General features: G+C 43.3%; 1 protein-coding gene across 7 annotated transcripts in view; it reads right to left on the bottom strand.

Annotated features, from left to right (window-relative positions):
- The window catches only part of Hml (hemolectin), a 121,725-nt gene that overhangs the window by 4,575 nt on the left and 97,974 nt on the right, over positions 1-19,176 (bottom strand). For all 7 annotated transcript variants that reach the window (XM_070132350.1, XM_070132351.1, XM_070132352.1 and 4 more), the window contains 35 exons: positions 19,046-19,176; positions 18,549-18,707; positions 18,060-18,199; positions 17,607-17,769; positions 17,403-17,475; positions 16,891-17,006; positions 16,402-16,607; positions 15,687-15,858; positions 14,692-14,885; positions 14,164-14,310; positions 13,787-13,934; positions 13,154-13,340; positions 12,478-12,583; positions 11,146-11,311; positions 10,799-10,974; positions 10,227-10,490; positions 9,657-9,830; positions 9,027-9,105; positions 8,004-8,174; positions 7,459-7,586; positions 6,850-6,975; positions 6,303-6,514; positions 5,880-6,082; positions 5,359-5,672; positions 4,873-5,073; positions 4,363-4,477; positions 3,800-4,005; positions 3,306-3,486; positions 2,817-2,941; positions 2,279-2,467; positions 1,787-2,009; positions 1,500-1,649; positions 1,258-1,397; positions 817-1,032; positions 427-606 (listed from right to left, as the gene is read on the bottom strand). The exon at positions 19,046-19,176 is cut by the window's right edge and continues 6 nt beyond it. In XM_070132350.1, the coding sequence (XP_069988451.1) occupies positions 427-606; positions 817-1,032; positions 1,258-1,397; positions 1,500-1,649; positions 1,787-2,009; positions 2,279-2,467; positions 2,817-2,941; positions 3,306-3,486; positions 3,800-4,005; positions 4,363-4,477; positions 4,873-5,073; positions 5,359-5,672; positions 5,880-6,082; positions 6,303-6,514; positions 6,850-6,975; positions 7,459-7,586; positions 8,004-8,174; positions 9,027-9,105; positions 9,657-9,830; positions 10,227-10,490; positions 10,799-10,974; positions 11,146-11,311; positions 12,478-12,583; positions 13,154-13,340; positions 13,787-13,934; positions 14,164-14,310; positions 14,692-14,885; positions 15,687-15,858; positions 16,402-16,607; positions 16,891-17,006; positions 17,403-17,475; positions 17,607-17,769; positions 18,060-18,199; positions 18,549-18,707; positions 19,046-19,176 (5,881 nt within the window). The remainder of the gene's footprint in view (positions 1-426; positions 607-816; positions 1,033-1,257; positions 1,398-1,499; positions 1,650-1,786; positions 2,010-2,278; positions 2,468-2,816; positions 2,942-3,305; positions 3,487-3,799; positions 4,006-4,362; positions 4,478-4,872; positions 5,074-5,358; positions 5,673-5,879; positions 6,083-6,302; positions 6,515-6,849; positions 6,976-7,458; positions 7,587-8,003; positions 8,175-9,026; positions 9,106-9,656; positions 9,831-10,226; positions 10,491-10,798; positions 10,975-11,145; positions 11,312-12,477; positions 12,584-13,153; positions 13,341-13,786; positions 13,935-14,163; positions 14,311-14,691; positions 14,886-15,686; positions 15,859-16,401; positions 16,608-16,890; positions 17,007-17,402; positions 17,476-17,606; positions 17,770-18,059; positions 18,200-18,548; positions 18,708-19,045) is intronic.

Here is a 19,176-nt window from a genome sequence, read left to right as displayed (position 1 = left end):
GTATTCGAATACAAAATTATGTATGTTTTTCGCAATGAATTTCTGAGTGTTCTCCTTGTGCACATCCACATCCCTTTAACAATAATCACAATAAAAGCACTATAATTAAGTAATGATAATAACCGCAATTAATAATAATAATAATAATACCCACAATCAATAATAATCAATAATAATAATAATCGCAATTAATAATAATCAATAATAATAATAATAAATACAATTGATAACGATTAGTGATAGCAAGAACCACAATCAATGATCAGTAATAATAATAACCACAATTAATATTAGTCAATAACAAGGATAACCACAATAAATAATAAATAGTAATAATTACCACGATTAATCATAATCAATAACAATAACCATAATTAGTAACGATTAGCAATAACAACCACAGTTGCTCCAGCTCCCTTGACCCACCTGCACGCACTCGCCGCAGCACACTTGCGGGTACAGAGGCGACGGCTCGTATTCCCAGCCGAGTGGACAATTCTCGTCGCAGGTGTGGATCTGCTCCACTTTATCCACTTTGCCTTCGGTGTTCCTCACGCACTCCACGCTGCGACAGCCGTTGAATGGATCGTCCAGCCGGTCGCCGATCTGAGGAACGCAATCTTTGTCAATCAACCCATATGGTTTATCACAAAGCGATATCTGTTTGTCTATGTATGTAGATAAACACATATTTTTTCATGTGTGCGTATTCCTACGGTTCAAATAATGGATCTGAAAAGACAAATACCGCAAGGTTTTACATTAAAAAAGACTTCTCACCGAAAGGTCGGTACGAGATCGACTCAGACAACTTACATCGATAACCTCATAGTCGTCGATACACGCTGTCCGCACGATGTCAGGACAACACTGGCCGGGTACTTGCAGGCTGTCCAGTTGGAATTGTCCGCGGTCGGGGTGCGTGTCTAGCGTGGGACAAGTCTGCTCTGTGCAAGTGTGGCGGGGCTTGTTGGTGCTGTCCAGCGTACACTGGCACTTGAGACACAGGCCATCTTCCCAGCTCTCTCCCACCTGTGATTGCATATTGATTGGGGTTAAGGACGCTGTTGCAGACCGCCATCCTAAATATATATGCCGATGTGGACATCTCTTTAGGAAGCTCAAGGTCTAAGTCTATAGTAGAGACGATGTGTTTAAAAAAAACTATAGACTACCAATACGGATTGTAAAAATGGAATTGAGGGGAATAAACTGTCTCGATACGCTCATCCGCACTAATCAATCTGTATGAATCACCTTGTACAGTTTCTTCTCTGGCTCAGGGAGCTGAGGTGCGCCTCCCTTCTTCGTGGCGCTCGGCTGTGCCACGCTCTTCTGGAAACCAGTGGCGTCCACGATGTAAATGTTCTCGTAGATGCAGGCGTCGGTCGGTGGCTCTGTAGAATATATTATGTGATAGTAAAGACACATACACGCACGCAAACAGGTTAAAGAGGCATATCTTAAGTTGAATATTAATGTATCCTTGCGGCACTTACCACACTCCACATCGGGACAGCACTGGCCCGACTGAAGGGACTTTTTGACAGGTTCGTAGAACTCAGGGCATTCTATCTCCGGGCAGAAGTCCGTGCACTCGGCCTTGTATCTCGGACAACACCCACTATCGTCCAAAATCCATTCCTCACCTGCCACCAGACCAACATTTCCCGTGAGAAAATAATCAAACTACGAAAGACGGATTTCAAATCAATATACGACCAAGCGACGGGCAATGCGTCCACAAACCCGTCACCCAACACCATAGACTCAATCCTTTCCAAACCTGGCTTGAGGTCGTTGTCATCGGGCAGCTCGATATCAGGGCAGTCTTTGGGATCCACGCACACGCAGGCGTACTGAGGACATACGCCTGGGGCCTCGATCAGCTTGTGCTTCTGGCCGTACCCGCACTGCTCCTTGGGCATCACGACGGGCGGGCAGTCCTCCGTCGGGACGACCTTGCACTTCTTCCTGGGGCCGCAGCAGTCGTCTCCGGTGCCGGGTACCTGAAGAAGGTGGACCGAGGTGTTATTATTAAAGCTAGTGTTAACCATTATAATAATCGATATCGTCAATGATTTTAAGAACTTTTGGAGGAGATAGCTGAAGGAAAGAAGAAGAAGAAAAAAGAGCGTGAGAGAAAAAAAAGGAAAAATAAGATCACAAAGAATCACAGAAAAGCACATCATTCAACCCCAACAAGCCAAACAAAATAAAACCGAACAATAAAAAATACACGAAAACGACAACCTCAACGAACGAACAGCGACCTCACCTCAACGACTTCATATCCCTCGTCGCAGATGGGGTCGTCAGGACAAGTCTTGGTACTGCACACGTTACCCCGCATCGTACACTCGCAGGTGGTGCAAGGACCCGTCTTCCACGAGTCTCCGATGCGATGCCCTTCGTTGTCACAGGTGGTGCAGAAGGTCTCGTTAATGCAGGTACCGTTATCTAATACCTGGATGCAATCGGGGGGAAAAGGATAAGAAATAAAATAAAACTAATTCCTTGAGGGGAAAATAAGAAAAGACTGAATGTCGTTCATAAATCCTGCATTAAATCAAGGAGAGACGCAAGGAAAGAGTGAAATCCGTCCATAAATCCTGCATTCATTCAAGAAAAACAGAAAAAAGCGAATTTCCGTCTAGATTTCGTCTCGTATTTTCTTCGCCAATATAACCAAAATCATGGAGAATATCGCAGGGTAATATCCGTCACCGATCAATAACTATCCTTGAATCCAAGAATGACAACCAGAAATATCAACATAAAAGAAAGAAAGAAAGAAAAAAAACCAAAAACCTCACCATGCCATCCGGACAGAAGCAACCATCCACGGAAGAAATCGGACACGCGTCTGGATTTGCCTTCAGTTCTTCGTAATTCTCACACGTTCGAACGCAGCCAGGTCCACATGGTCTGAACTCGAGGGCTGCAAAGGATTTGAGTGATGTGTCGTTAAATGTTCTTAGAGGATCTGAAGCTTTCGTTTATGCATTTATTACTCTATGATCCGCTGATTTTTTTCAAGGAAAATGATGATTTATTACAGGTATCATCATTACGGCCATAACTTTTTCCGTTGTAGTATTGAAAAGGAAATAGCTACAATTAAGGATTCTATTTGTGTATCCATTTCGGTTATTAGTTTTTTCTGATGTTCGAAATGCCACGATTCAATTTCATTTCTTTTAGTGGTTCTTTCCTTTTCAATGTCTTGTTAATATTGGTATAAATATACTTCTTCCATTATTATTGACATTCTTAAAACACGGTTACAAGGCACAGGCTCTTACTGTCCGGGCACGTCTTCGGGCACAGGTCATCCGAGCGCCAGTTGAGGCAGATGTCGAGCTCGGCGCAGCGCCTAGCATAGGCCTCCAGGCTGTGACACGCTGCCACCTCAGGCTCTCGGCTTCCGCAGGCATCCATTATACAGGACGAGACATAAGGTACTGGATCTTCAACAGGATGGCACTGAAATGTATTGGATACGTGAACATATTTACGCGAGTTATGGGTGTAATTTTTTACTCAAAGAAAGTGGATGTAAAAAAGAAAATGGATTTGGGTAGGTGGGAGACTGAAGAATAAAATTTGTTCGCGTGATAAATTACTATGATATGGGCTGGGTGCAAGTCATGATAGGATTATGAAGATCACAACTATGAAATTACACAAGAAATTGAACTAAGCAAGTAAAAAAAAAAAGATAATTTCTAATCGAGATGACAAGATACAAGGATACAAACCATAATAACAATACTAAAACACCTAAGATCAGACACACCTTTCCGAAGAGATTTTCGTCCATGATGCGAAGGCACGGGTCCTCGTCGGGAGGCAGCGGGATACAGCTGGTCGTGTCCTTCTCCAGGACGCCGCAGGTCGACGGTTCGCCCTCGAGCAACCAACTCCTTCCGAAAACGTCTGAGGACTCGATCAGACCCGTCCCTTGCGCTACGAAGTCGTCATCGGTCTTGAAGTTGCAGTTACCTGGGAGATTGAATGGTGGTTAGTGCGTGATTTTCCAGATTTAGGAGCTATTTGTAGGAAAGGATGAGGGGAAGAGAGGGGGAGGGAGAGATAGGGTGAGGGAGAGGCAGGAGAGGGGGAGAGGGGGAGAGGGGAGAGAGGGAGTGAGAGGGAGATGAAGAGGACAGGGGAGAGGGAGAGGAAGGGGAAGAGTGAGATGGAGAGCAGGAAAGAGGAGAGAGAGACCAGGACAGAAGGGAGAGAGGAATCAAGATAAAGCCACACAAAAAAATAAACAAATGAAAAGTGTTCGAGAATTTACCAACGCATGAGACAGGACATGTAGACAGAAGACAAACATAGTAACCAAAGACTCACCGCAAAGTCCCTCAGTCTTATTGAAGTAGAGTCTTGACGGCACCTTGACCGAGAAGCCATAGTTTTCCAAGAAGAAGTTGACCTCCAGCTGAATCTCCGAGATAGCTGCCATGACCTAGAGATGAAGAAAAAGACTATAAATATGACCTTGTTTCTTTAAAAATAATCATATATATATATATATATATATATATATATATATATATATATATATATATATCTGCGTACTTTAGCATAAATTTGTCATGGGAAGAAAAACAAAACAAATAATATTGTACATAAAACAAAACTCAACAGGACAGAATGCGGATAGGAATAAACGAAAAAGAACCAGCAATAATAATAATAATAAAGAAAAGCGAAAAAATATCTGAACACTGCCTTATAAGTGTAACAAACGAGGGGGAAGAACAAGAAAACACACGAATATACTACATTTGTGCGTTTTCTTCTTCTTCCCTTCGTCGTTTTGTTTACAGTTAGTTCAACACGACTCCTCCGCTGCCTCACCTGCATGGGGTCGGGCTGTTCCAGAGCAAGCCAGGAGTCTCGGTAGGGGAATGCAGGGATGCTTTCGCCATCCACTGTCACACTCACGGCGGATTCTCCCAGGGCTTCTATGAAAACTGTGTGGTCCTTGTAGAGCACTGTGACGGCGTCGGTGCACACGGTCACTGGCTGCACTGTGCACTGCTTGTTTCGGGTGATCACCTAGGACATGGGGTAAAGAACTTTATGTTGGGATCACTTTATGTTTTGTGTGTAATGATTCTGTATTATATGTGGTCGGTGTGCGAATTCCTTTTTTGTGAGCGTGTTAAGGCGAAATTATTTGTTATTTGCTGCAAATATAATCCCTCTCCTTACGTAAACCACGGAGGAATATGTTCTTACGAGAAATATTCTCCCAGGTCGTGAAATTAATTACGATACAGTCCCCCTTCTTATGCACTGTACAGGGAGACATTTTCCTCAACCGATCCAGGTCTCCCTTACCTGGAAGGCATGCTGGCCGCGGACGTTCTTGTCTCGCGCGGCCACGTACGAACACTCGCCGTTGAAAGTGTAGTTCTGGCGATCGAAGGTCTGGTAGTGCGGGTCGCCGTAGCCCTCGCATACGCAGTCTCCGCATTTCTCGGGGTTCACGCAGCGGTCTCCCTTGCGGACGAGGCCAGGCGAACAGAAGCACCCGGGCACGCACGCCCCCTCGCGCTCCATGCAAGCAGTGTCGTCGTGCAGGTTCTCGCAGGACTTCTCGCAGGTTGCGCGGAAGCAATCCTGGTATCTCTCGCCCGGTCCGCACTCCTTGTCTGCAAGAAAGCGTATAGAAATCATTCCAATTTCGCTCTGCAAAAAACGGCAGAAAGACATGTGAAAGCTAGAAATATGTTTGTAAATTCAATCTACTGAACTTGTTTACGCCTTTTTAAGGCTTTCCATAAAAGAACATCAAATTTCAATAGTTTCCATGACGAACCAATCTACCTCCCGACGGGTGAGAACAGCCCACAACTCACAGCACTTGGAGACGATTCGCCAGTCGTCCAGCTTGATAGTGGAGTCCATCTCGAGGCAGCGAGTCACGTAGTGGGTAAGGGCTTGGCACCGGCACTCTTCCTCGTCCTTGCCCTCCCTCAGGCAGTCGCAGGTGCTGGCCACGCAACCCTTCATGAAGACGGAAGGATCCACTGACGAATGGCACTTGGTGAAGGGGTCGTTTCTGTGAAGAGAGAGGGAGAAAGCGAGAATAAAAAAGTCACGTGACGTCGGAGAATGAACTGATAAATCGTTGAATATGCGAGGAGGAAAGGCAAGGGACGCGGGCCATTCATCCGATGCGAAAAGATATTCCTTCACATGTCGGAAACCATCCAAAGAAAACCAAAGTAAACCAAACCAAGCCAAGCCAAGCCACAAAAGAATCTCCTCCCAGGACTCACCGAATGGCCTCGCAAAGACTGAAGGACTCGGCGGACTGCGCGACGGTGCACTTAGGCTTCTCCTCGCAGGGCTGGTCGTCCAGGGCCCACGACTGGCCGTAGTCCTTCATAGTCGCTGCCAGCTTGCCGTCGGGCTTGGTCTTGTCGTCGTGGCCGTAGCCTGTGTAGAAGCCGCACAGACCGTCCACTCTGTTCAAAAGCTCTGCGTCCAGCTGAAGGGCGGAAGGGACTTAGTCGAGTGCGTGGGATTATGTGGTTGTGTGTAATTGAGTGCGGTTGTGTGGGATTGTGTGGTTGTGTGTGCTTGTATGCGGTTGTGTGTGATTGCGTGTGATTGCGAATAGACTGTGAATAAGACTTAGTTTGTGAGTGTGTGTGATTGTGAACGTGTCAACTCCCATCTTAATGTTAGCTACAAAGCCACAAAACTACAAAATAAACTGAAATATATATTGGATAACAAAAAGACCACATATATAAATAAAATCTAACTCAACCCGTTCGTAAAGAAAATGAAAAAAAGAAAGAAAGAAAGAAAAAAGTTTACCTCAATCTTGACGTTCATTTCAGTGTTCCACGCGACGTTGAATTTGTAAACGGAAGAACTGAAGCGAATGGAATCACCCACACGAGACACGGCGAAGGTGTTCTGCGAGGAGCCTATTCTCTGGGCCTGGAATGAGGGGGGGGGGGGTAAGAAGTAGGGCCTTTTCATCTGTGTTCTTTTCATTTACCTGTTCACTCATTTACTGAGTGACTCACTCAGTTATTTATTCAGTCTACCAGTCTGTCTGTCTGTATCTCTCTCTCTCTCTCTCTCTCTCTCTCTCTCTCTCTCTCTCTCTCTCTCTCTCTCTCTCTCTCTCTCTCTCTCTCTCTCTCTCTCTCTCTCTCTAACTCTCACTCTCACTCTCACTCTCACTCTCACTCTCACTCTCACTCTCACTCTCACTCTCACTCTCACTCTCACTCTCACCTCTCTCTCACTCTAATTCTAACTCTAACTCTAACTCTCACTCTCACTCCCACTCTCTCTCTCTCTCTCTCTCTCTCTCTCTCTCTCTCTACCTCTCTCTCTCAAATCCTGCACATAATACCTTCACACACTTTCCACACCCATCTTTAAAACACACACAAACCGCTTGAGAAATGTTACCTGTGAAACGGTGTAAGAGTTCTCGTCCCACACAATGAGAAGGTCAGGCTTGAGGATGAGTTGCTGGTCATTCTGCGTTATATTGAGGTAACGATCACAGCTATCACTGAAGGAACAGTTGCGGTGCACTGCAATTAAGGAGGAAAAAGAGAGAGAAAAAAATAAAGAGACATGTTGTAAATAACCTTCGAAGTTCGTGTATCTTTGTATAAATAAATATACTTAAATAAATAAAACACACACAACCTTTGATCAAATTCATTCATCGCCTCAATCAAAAACCGCAGCCAAAATAAACCTTAAATACCTGAAACGCACAAAACAAATAACAAAATATCTCAACCCCCCAAAAAAATGACGCAAAACAAATAAGAAAAAAAAAATGAACGCAACCAAAATCAAATACAAAGAAAAACAAAACATAAAAAAGCATATTTAACACACACACAATAACCAAAGTTATCTCCAACGCTGACACGCACACAGAAAAATCCCTCAAACCCGAGCGAACTCGTCCCAACCCCCGACCCACGACTTCGGCTTACTTGAGATCACCCAATCCTTGTTGATCTTATCCTCGGCCAGGATGTGGTTGCAGGGTTCGATCTGGTAGTGCGAGTCGTCGAAGGAGTCGAACGTCCGCCCCTCGACGCCGCAGGTGGGCGTGATGTTCCTCGGCGCCTCGGGGAGGGGCGTGGGCGTCATTCCGAAGGGCTCTGTGGGGGGGGGGGTAATCGATTATGGATTCCGATTGAAAAGGAAGAAATAAAGAAGAGGAAGAGGAAGAAGAGGGAGAAGAAGAAGAGTAAAAAGAAGAAGAAGAAGAAGACGAAGAAGAGGAGGAAAAAGAAGGAGAAGAAGAAAAAATAAAGGACAAAAATAAGTCATTCCGAAAAGCTCTGTTGGGGGGATCGATTATTGATTCAGAGTGAAAAGGAAAAAAATAAGAGAAGAAAGGAAGAAGTAAAGAAGACGAAGAGGAGGAGGAGGAGGAGGACGAAGAGGAAGAGGAAGAAGGCGTCAATTCTAAGTGCTCTTTCTGACTGAAATGAAAGGAAGAAAGGAGGAAATAATAAGACGAGAAGAAGTAGAGGATAGAAAGAAGGAATTATTTGATCCCGATGTGATGAAAAAAATAGCTGTATGGGATACGAATATGCTCGTCCAAGGATTCCATTTACAAAGGGCAAAGAAGAAAAAAGAAGAAAGGGAAGAGGAAGAAAAAGAATAAGAAAAAGGGGAAGAAGAAATAAAGTACTTAAAGTGATGAGAAATATTATGCTCGTTCACGGATTCCAATTAAAAAGAAAGAAGACGAAGAAGAAGTGAACGAATAAAGAAAAACAAACAAACAAGTATTTGATCCAGTTATAATTAGAAATATGTACTGGAAACGAAAGGAACTTACTAAAAGACAGTTATTTATTGTCCTGGGTTTATGCGAGTATCAGTCTTCTCGATTCTGTCACTAAAACATCTTTTTTTTTTTCTAAAGTGTGGGATATGCAATATCTTTTGTGATTATCTAAGTACACCTACACGCTCAAGGACACGTGCTGATCACTTACTGCAGCCGAAGCGCGGACACAGTTCACTGGGGTTGACCTGGTACGGCTCTTCGTCCACCTTGCAAATCGGGTACTCCATCTGCGAAACAAAAATAAAAAGGCTTTTACATAACCCTCAATTATTGAGATTCGTTTATACATTGAGAAAAGTTACTGCATATCTTTTGATTGTAGATTTATTCTTGTATCGAGAAAGAAAAAATAACTACAACGCAACCCTGATTTATTGAGATTCAATTATACACTGAAGAAAGTTACTGCATAACCCATATTTATGGATTTATTCATTTATCGAAAAGAGAAAACTACAATGCAACCCTGATTTATCGCGTTCTCTTAATTCACTTGGAAAATATACTGCACTACCCTGATCTATTGCGATTTATGCATTCATTGAGAACAAAAAACTACTACAACATCCTTATCTATTCTGTTACTCTATCGAGAAAAAATCTACAGCACAATCCTGATTTACAGCGACATGACCCACCCATCCAACGCAAACCGAAACTATCCACACACTCCTTCAAAACAAAACGAAACAGACAAGGATACCGTAACAGAGTCAAAACATAAAAAAAATAGATAAAAAAATAATAAATAAAAAAATAAATAAAAATTTGTACGAACCGGAGGACATGTAACAGGAGGCTCCGTTGTGATGGCCACGGGCGTAGTGACCTGGACACACGTGTACTGCGGACACGCGGATCCCTCTGCCGTGTGGATATACATGGTGCGCAGGCCCTCTCCGCACTCGACCGGCGGACACATCGTGGTTGTGACGATCGGCATGCAGTCGTACTGGGGGAGGGGGGGGGGGTAGTTATAATTATGGAAGTATGTATGCATATTTGTATTCGCAGACGTACGTGAGCACGCACGCATACACATGCACACAATCACACATATACATGAAAGTTGAAAGGATGTTTTGCCTTTATAAGACCTGTATGCTCTTGGATTTCCGTATCCCTTCGGCGATTATCTTTTCCGCTTAGCTATACAAGGCATCAACCAGTCACAAACTGGGATATACAGTTCCCTTTGCCAAAATAAAGATACGAAACCACTCCATTAAATATATATCAAATTAATCAAATATTAAAATAGATACACATCAAATTAGGTACACATCATACTTACACAGATATCAAATTAAATACACATGAAACACATAAAACACAAACACTAACTCACCGGCGGGCAGAATTCCAACAGAGCCTTCGGATTGGCGAAGAAGATGTCATACCCCTGAGGGCACGTGGGCGGCGGGCACGGGGCAGTGGGGGGCACGGGGGTCACGCACTGGTACTCCGGGCACTCTCCGAAGGGCATCTCCGGGAAGACGTCCTCGGAGGTCTGGACTTCATAGCCGTCGGGGCAAAACAGGGGCGGGCATTCGGGGGGCGCCATGGTCGTCGAAGGCGGAATGCACTCATACTTGGGGCACATCTCGTCTCCCTGGAAGGATGGAAGTGGTTAAAAATGAGGGAGAGAGACAGGGAGAGGGGGAGGAGGGGAAGGGGAGGGAGAGGAGGAGGGGAGGGAGAGGGTGAGGGGGAAGGGGAGGAAAGGAGGAAGGGGAGGGAGAGGGAAAGTGGAAAGGGGGAGGGAGGGAGAGGAGGGAGGGACAGGGTGAGAATGAGGGGGTGGGGGTGGGGGTGGGGGTGGGGAAAGGAAAGGAAGGTAGAGAGAAAGAGAGAGAAAGAAGCTATGAAGGAAATAGGAAAATGGGAAAAGAAAACAAACGACAAATATCAAGAACAAACCTTCCTGGGCACGAGGCTGATGTCATAGAGAGGCGGGCAGAAGGGTATCGGGCATGGCATGGGCGTGGTCTTGGCAGGTGGCTCGCACTTGACAATGGGGCACAGACCTCCTGACGGGCGTACGGTGAGATCCCAGTGGTCGGGGCAGTACGGCGTCGGGCACGGGGATGGAATGACTGGAGAAACGAGAATAATAATATTAATCTATGATAATAATATTCGTCTTCGGGGCACTCAATCACCCCGTTGCACCAAGGGAACTCAATGAGACACCCTAAAATACTCTAAAAACTACCCAAACACACCCTGAAATACCCCAAAAACACCCTGGACTACCCCAAATTTACCTGGCGTAGTCGTAGGGCAGTCCAGCTCGTCCTCGGGGCACTCAACCACCCCGTTGCACCAAGAGGTCTCATTCAGGCAATAGTTGATCGAAGGACAGAGTCTCATGCCTTCGGGACACGGCTTGCATATGCAGTTGCAGGAGGATGTCAATACGCCTTGTTCGTTCTGAAAGAGTTTTTTATCTTGTAAGTAGGTAGATAGGTACGTACGTGGTACACATGATGTTGGGTGTTGTGTTGTAAGCAGGTAGGTGGTTCACATTATGTTAGGTGTTGTGTTGTAAGTAGGTAAGTCGGTGATTATATTTTGTAAGGTGTGTAGTAAGTCGGTAAGTGGTAAACTGTGGAAGGTGTTGCGTGGTAAGCAGGTTGGCAGGTAGGAAAGTGGATTATAGGTAGGTGTAGTGTAGGAGGTGGGTATAAGTAGTTTTATTTGTGTAAGTAGTTTCACTGTGCACGTATTCCTGGGCAACAGGTAGAGTAGTCGGCAGGAGGCATTCATAAGTTGTAAGTAGCAGATAACAGGTTGAGCAGTAGGAAGATGTAAGTCGTTTATATAAGTATGGCGAGTAACCGGTATAAGGTAGGTGGGAGGGAGATCAAGGTATTTATTTATTTACGTATGAATAGGTAAGAAACAGGTATGATACTAGGCAGGAGGTAGATGTAAGTAGTCTATTACGGGGTACAGTAGTAGGTAGATGTCACTTACATGTTATTAATTAAATCACTGCGTAAGTAGGAATAGGAAGCAGACGGAGTTTACTGACTTATCTCTGTATGCCGTAGAACAAAGGGTTGAAGTAGTTTCTTTATGTATCCATTTATGAAAATAGAGTTGAGTTGAAAGAGGTGTAAGGAGTTTATCTATTCACTTATGTAAGTGGGAATACAGCAGTAAGTGACTGTAACTAATCTACCTGTTAATTCAAGTTATAGTAAAACAGTGAAGTAAGTACATGAATTATGTGAAAGTAGATAAATACTTCCCGAAGGAAGCAATCTGCAGCAAAAATGGTTTTATCCCACTAGAGGTGAACTGTTACAAAAAAAGAAAGCTGCAAGAATAAACTGTTGCAAAAAAATGGAATATTGTAAACATGAGTATCGCAAATGAGAAATGCCACATAAAAAATGTTGCAAAAAAGAATGATCCAAATAATTAACACTGTAAAAAAAGAAATGTTGCAAAAAAGAATGATCCAAATAATTAACGCTGTAAAAAAAGAAATGTTGCAAAAATGATCCAAACAATCAACATTGCAAAAAAGAAATGTTGCAAAAAGAATGACCCAGATAATTACGGTTGTAAAAAGGAAAGGCTGCACGCACCTCATTGCACGGAGAGCAAGTCTTCTCCTTGCACTTGGACACGCCGCCGAACAGACAGTCGCACTCCTCGCACTCTGACGTCACGAAGACGGAGCCGATGTCGTAGCTGCAACGATAAATATTGTTTTAGTATTTAGTAGATAGAACATGATAGACAGATAGATACAAATCTTAGTTTTAGTAGTTAGTGGACAAAGAAAAAAGAAAACCGCCATTATAAGAAATGAAGTTGGATCGTGACGTTTCGAAACCGTCTAGTGTTCCTCATCAGATGAACAGGCAACCGAAATGGATCAAAACTGCATTTGCGTTTATGAATTTATATCATATTTATATCCAATCAGGAAAGAAAATTATTGAAAAACAGATTACAAGAATAGGCTACTTTTACAATACGATATTCACTCGAAACAAATCCTAAACAAAATCAGATACGGGAAACTATTACTAAGACTCCAATATTCGTTTGAAACAATCGGAAACAACATTCGATACAGGAATAATATTACTATGATTCCAATATTCAATCGATACAAATCGTGGGCAGCATTCGATACAGGAAGACCATTACTAAGATTCCAAAACTAGCATTCCAATATTCCTTCGAAACAAATCCGTCGATACGCGAATAATATTAGTAAGATTCAAACACTCGATCGACACAAGTCCTCCTCACCTGTTACCATCCTTGTAGCAAGGGCAGACGGCCTTCGGAACACAAGACTTCCCGTCGAAGAACCTGCCGGAGGAACAGGAGGCGCAGCGGTCGTAGAACTCCTCCGGAAGGCCAGGGCAGGGCGTGCACTCCGGAGGCGGCGGGAGGGTCGTCGTCACCTCCGGCTGCGGCGTCGTTGTGATTTCGGCTGAAGGTTTGGCAGTTAAAGAGAGTGGGCTGTTTACGGTGGTGCTGGTAGTTTTTTGTTACTATTATATTTGTTATCATTATTATTTATCTTTTTTTGGCGGGGAGTTATTTTTCATTACCATTGTTGTGCTTCTTTTTCTATTTTTTACCATTGTAAGTTGGAGTGTTTACGTTGGTCTATCAAATAAGTTTTGGTTTTTTATTTTTTGAGTGGTTTCTAGGTATTTTCATTATTGTTGTTGTTGGTGTGTGTTTTTTTTTGGGGGGGAGGGTTTCTCAATTTTTTATTGTAATTACTGTTGTCTTTTTAAGAGAAATTGGTTTCTAAGCAGGTGGAGAGGACATCATATTCCTTGATTTTAGTCAAAATATTGAAGTAGAGCCCATATTTTTGTATATCACATACATACAATTCAACTAAATTTCTGGCCAAGTCACACTTACGATACGGGTGGAAGCAACCAAGGACATCCAATCTCATGGCGATGTTCGAATTCCAGGTCTCAGGTCTGACTTCCAGGTACCGGGCCTGAATCAGCTGGTCGAACTTGGTCTCGACTGGTGTATTTCGGTCGAAGTTACCTGGGAATACCTGTTGTGTGGAGGGAGAAAGGGGCGTTAAAGTGAATAAGATCTTTTTCGAGTTTTTTTTTCACAACTAAAGCAAAAAAAATTGCATTTCTGTATATAATTCTTGACGTCTTAAACAGCACACACACACACACATACACACACAAACACAAAGACACATACACACACACATACATACACACACAAACACAAAGACACACACACACAAGCGCGCGCGCGCATTCCCTCACCTTCTCCGACCCATCGGGCTCCTGCAGCGTGCTCCAACTCTTGCCGTCCTGCGAGTATCGAACTGTGAAGGATTCCACCCACTCATCCGCGTCCGAGCGTCCTTGTGTAATGATACCCGAGATCTTGCTCGGCTCCAGGAAGTCAAACTGCGGGGGGAAAGTTACAGGTTAACGCGAACTTCTGTGTGAACTTTTTTCTGAGTTGGGGCGCTCCTCGATAGATGGTAAGATAGTGGTAAATAGATAGATAGATAGATTTTTTCCAAGCTATGTACTTCTACGGGGGAAAATATAAGTAGTATCACATCTCAAAAACACCATTACAAATTCCTTCTTCATCAAATAACATTAACACAAAACACCATGCAAAAAGTCGCCCAACCCCCCCTCCCCCCCAAAAAAAAAAATGTAGACAGAAATACAAATGCATCAAAAACTCGCCCCCCCCCCCCCAAAAAAAAAAAAAAAATGTAAACAGAAATACAAATACATCATAAATACAAACACCTATTTAAGGCGAAGACTCACCCTGACAAACTGCTCGGGCTTCGGCTCCGCGACCCAAGCTCCGGCAGCGGTATAGAACTCGGGCTTAGAGTCGAGACGAATGTTTTTCTTGCCGTAGTACAGCTCGTCGTCGTTGAGAACCGAGGAGACCGTGATCTGCAGGAGCGACAGTTCTCCGTTCTCGACGCCCATGGGCTCCTCGCACTCCGGCGTCCCTGCGAAGGAGTGGGTGGATGGAGAATGAATAAACCAAAGGCGGGGGAAATGGGAAGGGAAAATGTCCATGCGCATTTTGATGACGTTTTGTTTTGTACGAAACGTGTGTGTATCATGGATTTTGAGTAAGGATTTGAGAAGAACAAAAGATGAAGATGATCTGGTATTAAAAAGGATAAATGGGGAATAATTTGGATAGAAATGAGATGAAATTAAGGTCTGCTGCGAAATAAAGGAGAGGATAAAGGAAAGCGAATAAACCAAAGGAGGAATGAGAAGGTAAAATGTCTATGCGCATTTTGGTGATGTTTTGTTTTGTGTGAAAGAATCAAGAAAAGAAAAAGAAACAAGTGAGAGAATAAAGAAAAGAAGAAGACAGGCGAATAAGGGATTCTTTTATATTCTCTGATATATAAGATTTGTTGATGTTTATTATATATATCGAGGAGGATAATTACAACTATGGAAGTTCATATTACTTCATATGCTAAATCAATAAGAATTATAGAAAGTTTGAAAAAAGATCCACAAAACACTTAGAAACATTTGAAATTTATATCTGAACAAACAAAATGTCAAAACATCTAAAATAATAACTAGTAAACATCAGAGGAGAGAGAGAAAGATAGACAGATAGATAGAGAGAGAGAGAGAGAGAAGACAAACCAGAACCCTTCTAAAAAGAGATAAAGAAATAGGGAGAATAAAAAAAAAGAAAGAAAAACATAAAAACACCAATACCCCCCCCCAAAAAAAAAAAAAAAAAACGAAAAAAAAAAAAACGCCCACTCGCTACTCACTGGGCGTAGTGTAGAAGGTCACAGGCGTCGGGAGTTCGCACCCAATGACCTCGACCCTCATGGAGATCGAGCGCACCCATACGGTCGGGTTGACCCTTACGTAGCGAGCTTCGATCGGTTTGTCGAACAGCTGTTTCTGCGGCGCCGAGGGACTGACCGGGCCTCGGAAAGCCTAAGGAGGGACGTCTGGTTAGAAGAGCGTTTTGGTTTGTGGTTTTCGATGGAGGGTTCGAGAAGAAATAGAACAAGAAGAAGAAGGAAGTCCCTTATAAGGATATATAATTGGGATATGATCTGGATACTGAATTAGACTGACTGGGCCTCGGAAACCCTGTTGGAGGGACGTCTGGGTATATCGTTAGATGAAGGATTTGAGGAGTATAAATAGAAGAAGAAGATAGTTCGTTATTAGGATAGATAATTGGGATATAATTTGGAAAGTCAATGGTTAAAATATTACTTTGGTTTGTGTTTTTGGTGAAGGATTTGAAAAGAAGAAATATAAGAAGAAAAAGAAGAAAATTATGATAATTCATTATTAGGACAGGTAATTAAGATATGATTTGGATAGAAATAGATAGAATTGAGTTAATAATATCGTTTTGGTTCGTTGGATATAAAATGGATCGACTCATTTTATATCCATTATTTAAATCCATTACTCTACCAAACACCTTCGTCTCAACTCATTTCCCAGAAGATAAAAAAGACCGACCTTGGGTGAACTTTTGGGGTCATCGGGGTCAGAAGTCACGTAACTCCAAGTTGACCCATCATCGGAAACCTGCACTCGGAAGGCGGTGACCCTTTCCCTCGTGGTGGGGTTTCCGCCCATCTCCAGCCCGTAAAGAGGCTGCACTGAACCCAGGTCGATTTGCACGTACTGGTTCTGGTCGTTGATGTACGGACTCCAACTCTTGGCTGTTGGAAAGCAGGAGGTTTAAGATTCAGATTTTAAACAGTTTATTTGGTCTAAAAGGGTACAGGAAATGGGGGAGATTTAAGACTGATACAGATTATTTGCTCTAAATGGGACAGAAAGGTTACATAAACTACTATTGTTGAGTAAAAAATGTCGAGAGAAAAAAAAACATACATGCGAGATTCAAACTAACTAGACAAGATATATTAATCAACATTCTAGAAAAAAACTAGGCAAACATAATAGCCATGATAAGAATGGCCAGACACCCAAGGGACTTACTGTTCAGGGAACCGTCGTCGTTGTAGAGGCGGGCGTTCGCTGGACCGAAGAAGGAGTTGCGGGCGCGGGTGGAGGAGAAGGCGCTGTCGTCCACATTCTTCAGCAAGTGGATGTACCTGAAGGGAGGTGGATGGAATCGGGTCTTAGGCTGACGATTGTTTACTTTTGTGCGGCTGTGGGTTCTTGCTCTCAGTGGGGAGGGTTTCTATATTTCTTTCTCTCATTCGCTTTCATTCTCTTGCCAACTAAAAAAGCTTCGTTCTCTCTCTCTCTCTCTCTCTCTCTTTCACACACACACACGCCTGATGTTTTATATATTTTCTTATTCTCTCTCTCTCTTCCTCCTCTTTCACTGAGCAATGTATACACACACCAGTACATATCCAATGAAACTTGTCAATCTACACTGCTATACGCATGAGATCTCGTTGCATTTTGACCAGCAACCACCGTTCATTTGCATTTACATATACCAACAGCAGAGACGTTTGCTAAACCCGTAATGAACTCACTTGTCCGGGTCACACACGGTGGGAGGAGTGGCGAACGGCGGCACAAAGGTGGTCGTTATTACGGTTGTGGTCTCTGTAAAGAGGTTTTCACGTTATCTCTGTATGGGCTAGGATTAAGAAAGGTGGTCATTATAAGTCGTATTACTGCAAATGTCTAATATTGCACTGACCCTGTTGTTTTTTAACCAAGAAATATCGACTGACCGCAAGTACAGTAGTATCGGATCTTGTAGTCGAGGCAACGGCCGCGGTCCTGGTCGGAGTTCTTGCAGCTGAAGCCATATCGTACGTCGCAGCTGGTGCCCCTGTCTGCTGCCACACTCTGCCCCGTGGCCGCTTCTACGCACTCGATGTCCGCCAGCTGGCCCTGGAGGAGAAAGGCGGTCGTCGTCAGTAACTGATTTCTTAAAGTCCTTGGTCATGGATTTTTTTGCTTTTCATTTGGTGGGCCCTTTTAGGTGTTATCTGATGATATTGGGACAGCCATTGTGATATTGTTTAATACTGTATAAAATGTATTACTTGATCCCGGAAACCTCATGAAAAATCCCACAGACCCTAAAAAACCCACGAAACTAACATTAATAACAATAATAACACACACAGAAAGTACACACTGCTACAACGACCTCAGCATGTCCTCTCAGAGACCCTCACCTCCAAACAGAATCCATACTTGTCCTGCAGTTGCTGAAGCGACTTGTACTCGGCCTCCAAGTCCCCTTGCCATGGCTTGAACTCGTTGATCCAGGGGGACCAGGCGTCGCAGGGAGCCAGGGTCACCACGGGGCCGAGAGCTGCGTTGAGATACAAGGCAATGTATGGGCTATTGAACCGTATTCATGTTGACATGTCTGTTTACGTATCTACCGTGAAGAGAAAACGTTTGAAATATTTCTTTCTTTTTTACACAGTGTGTTATTAATATATAGCTGAAGAGAGCAATAGGCGCGAAATATGATAAAAGACCGTTATCCGCAGTAAAATAAGGATAATCATAATAACATGATCAAAATCCACAGAAGAATAAGCAAAACCGAAATCTCGTTATCCATAGTGGAGTAAAACAAGTAAAAAAAAAAATCTGTCCACAGCAGAAGAAAACAAGGAAATAAATTGTCAAACGTAGAAACAACAAACACATACTAGTTTCCGGAGGGCTGACGGTGCTGACTTCCTCACACTCGCAGAAGAAGGAGATCTCGTAGTCATAGCAGTCCTTATCGTTCTCGAGGTTAATGCATCTCAGGCCGTCAACGGGGTCACAGGTCAGAGCCTGGCCTAAACTGGCTGCGTGGAGCTTGGCTGTTTCAAAACGGAAGAGAGAAGATATGTATGTATATCTGCTATATGTGCAGTAATAAAAAAATGGTTACCTATGTATCTTTGAAATCAACGAGGATTAATTATAACTGAAAGATATAAAGCTTCCTTAACGAAAACATGTCTTTAAAAAACTTATATTACGAAGGCCATGAACAAACAACTACATAACATCTAAATAACTAGAAAAAAAAACTAGAAAAAACGGAACCTTAATATCGCTTGACAATACAAAAGACGTGACCAAACATCTGCATAACACCCTAAAACGAAGACAACCCCCCAAAAAAGAAGAAAAATAGTACTGAAGTACTACTCACATGACGCTTCCCGACACGAGGCGTTGACAGGGACTTCACAAGGGAACTCAATGTTTTCCTTCACCATGTCCAGCGTGATGATGACGCCCTCGCTAGTCCTGTGTTTCTTGAAGTAAGGCGACCAGTTGTTG

The sequence above is a fragment of the Penaeus vannamei genome, chromosome 17 (assembly GCF_042767895.1).
Source record: "Penaeus vannamei isolate JL-2024 chromosome 17, ASM4276789v1, whole genome shotgun sequence".
NCBI classification, from domain to species: Eukaryota; Metazoa; Arthropoda; class Malacostraca; order Decapoda; family Penaeidae; genus Penaeus; species Penaeus vannamei.
Note: the sequence above shows the minus strand (reverse complement) of the source record. Positions and strands in the feature narration are given on the sequence as shown.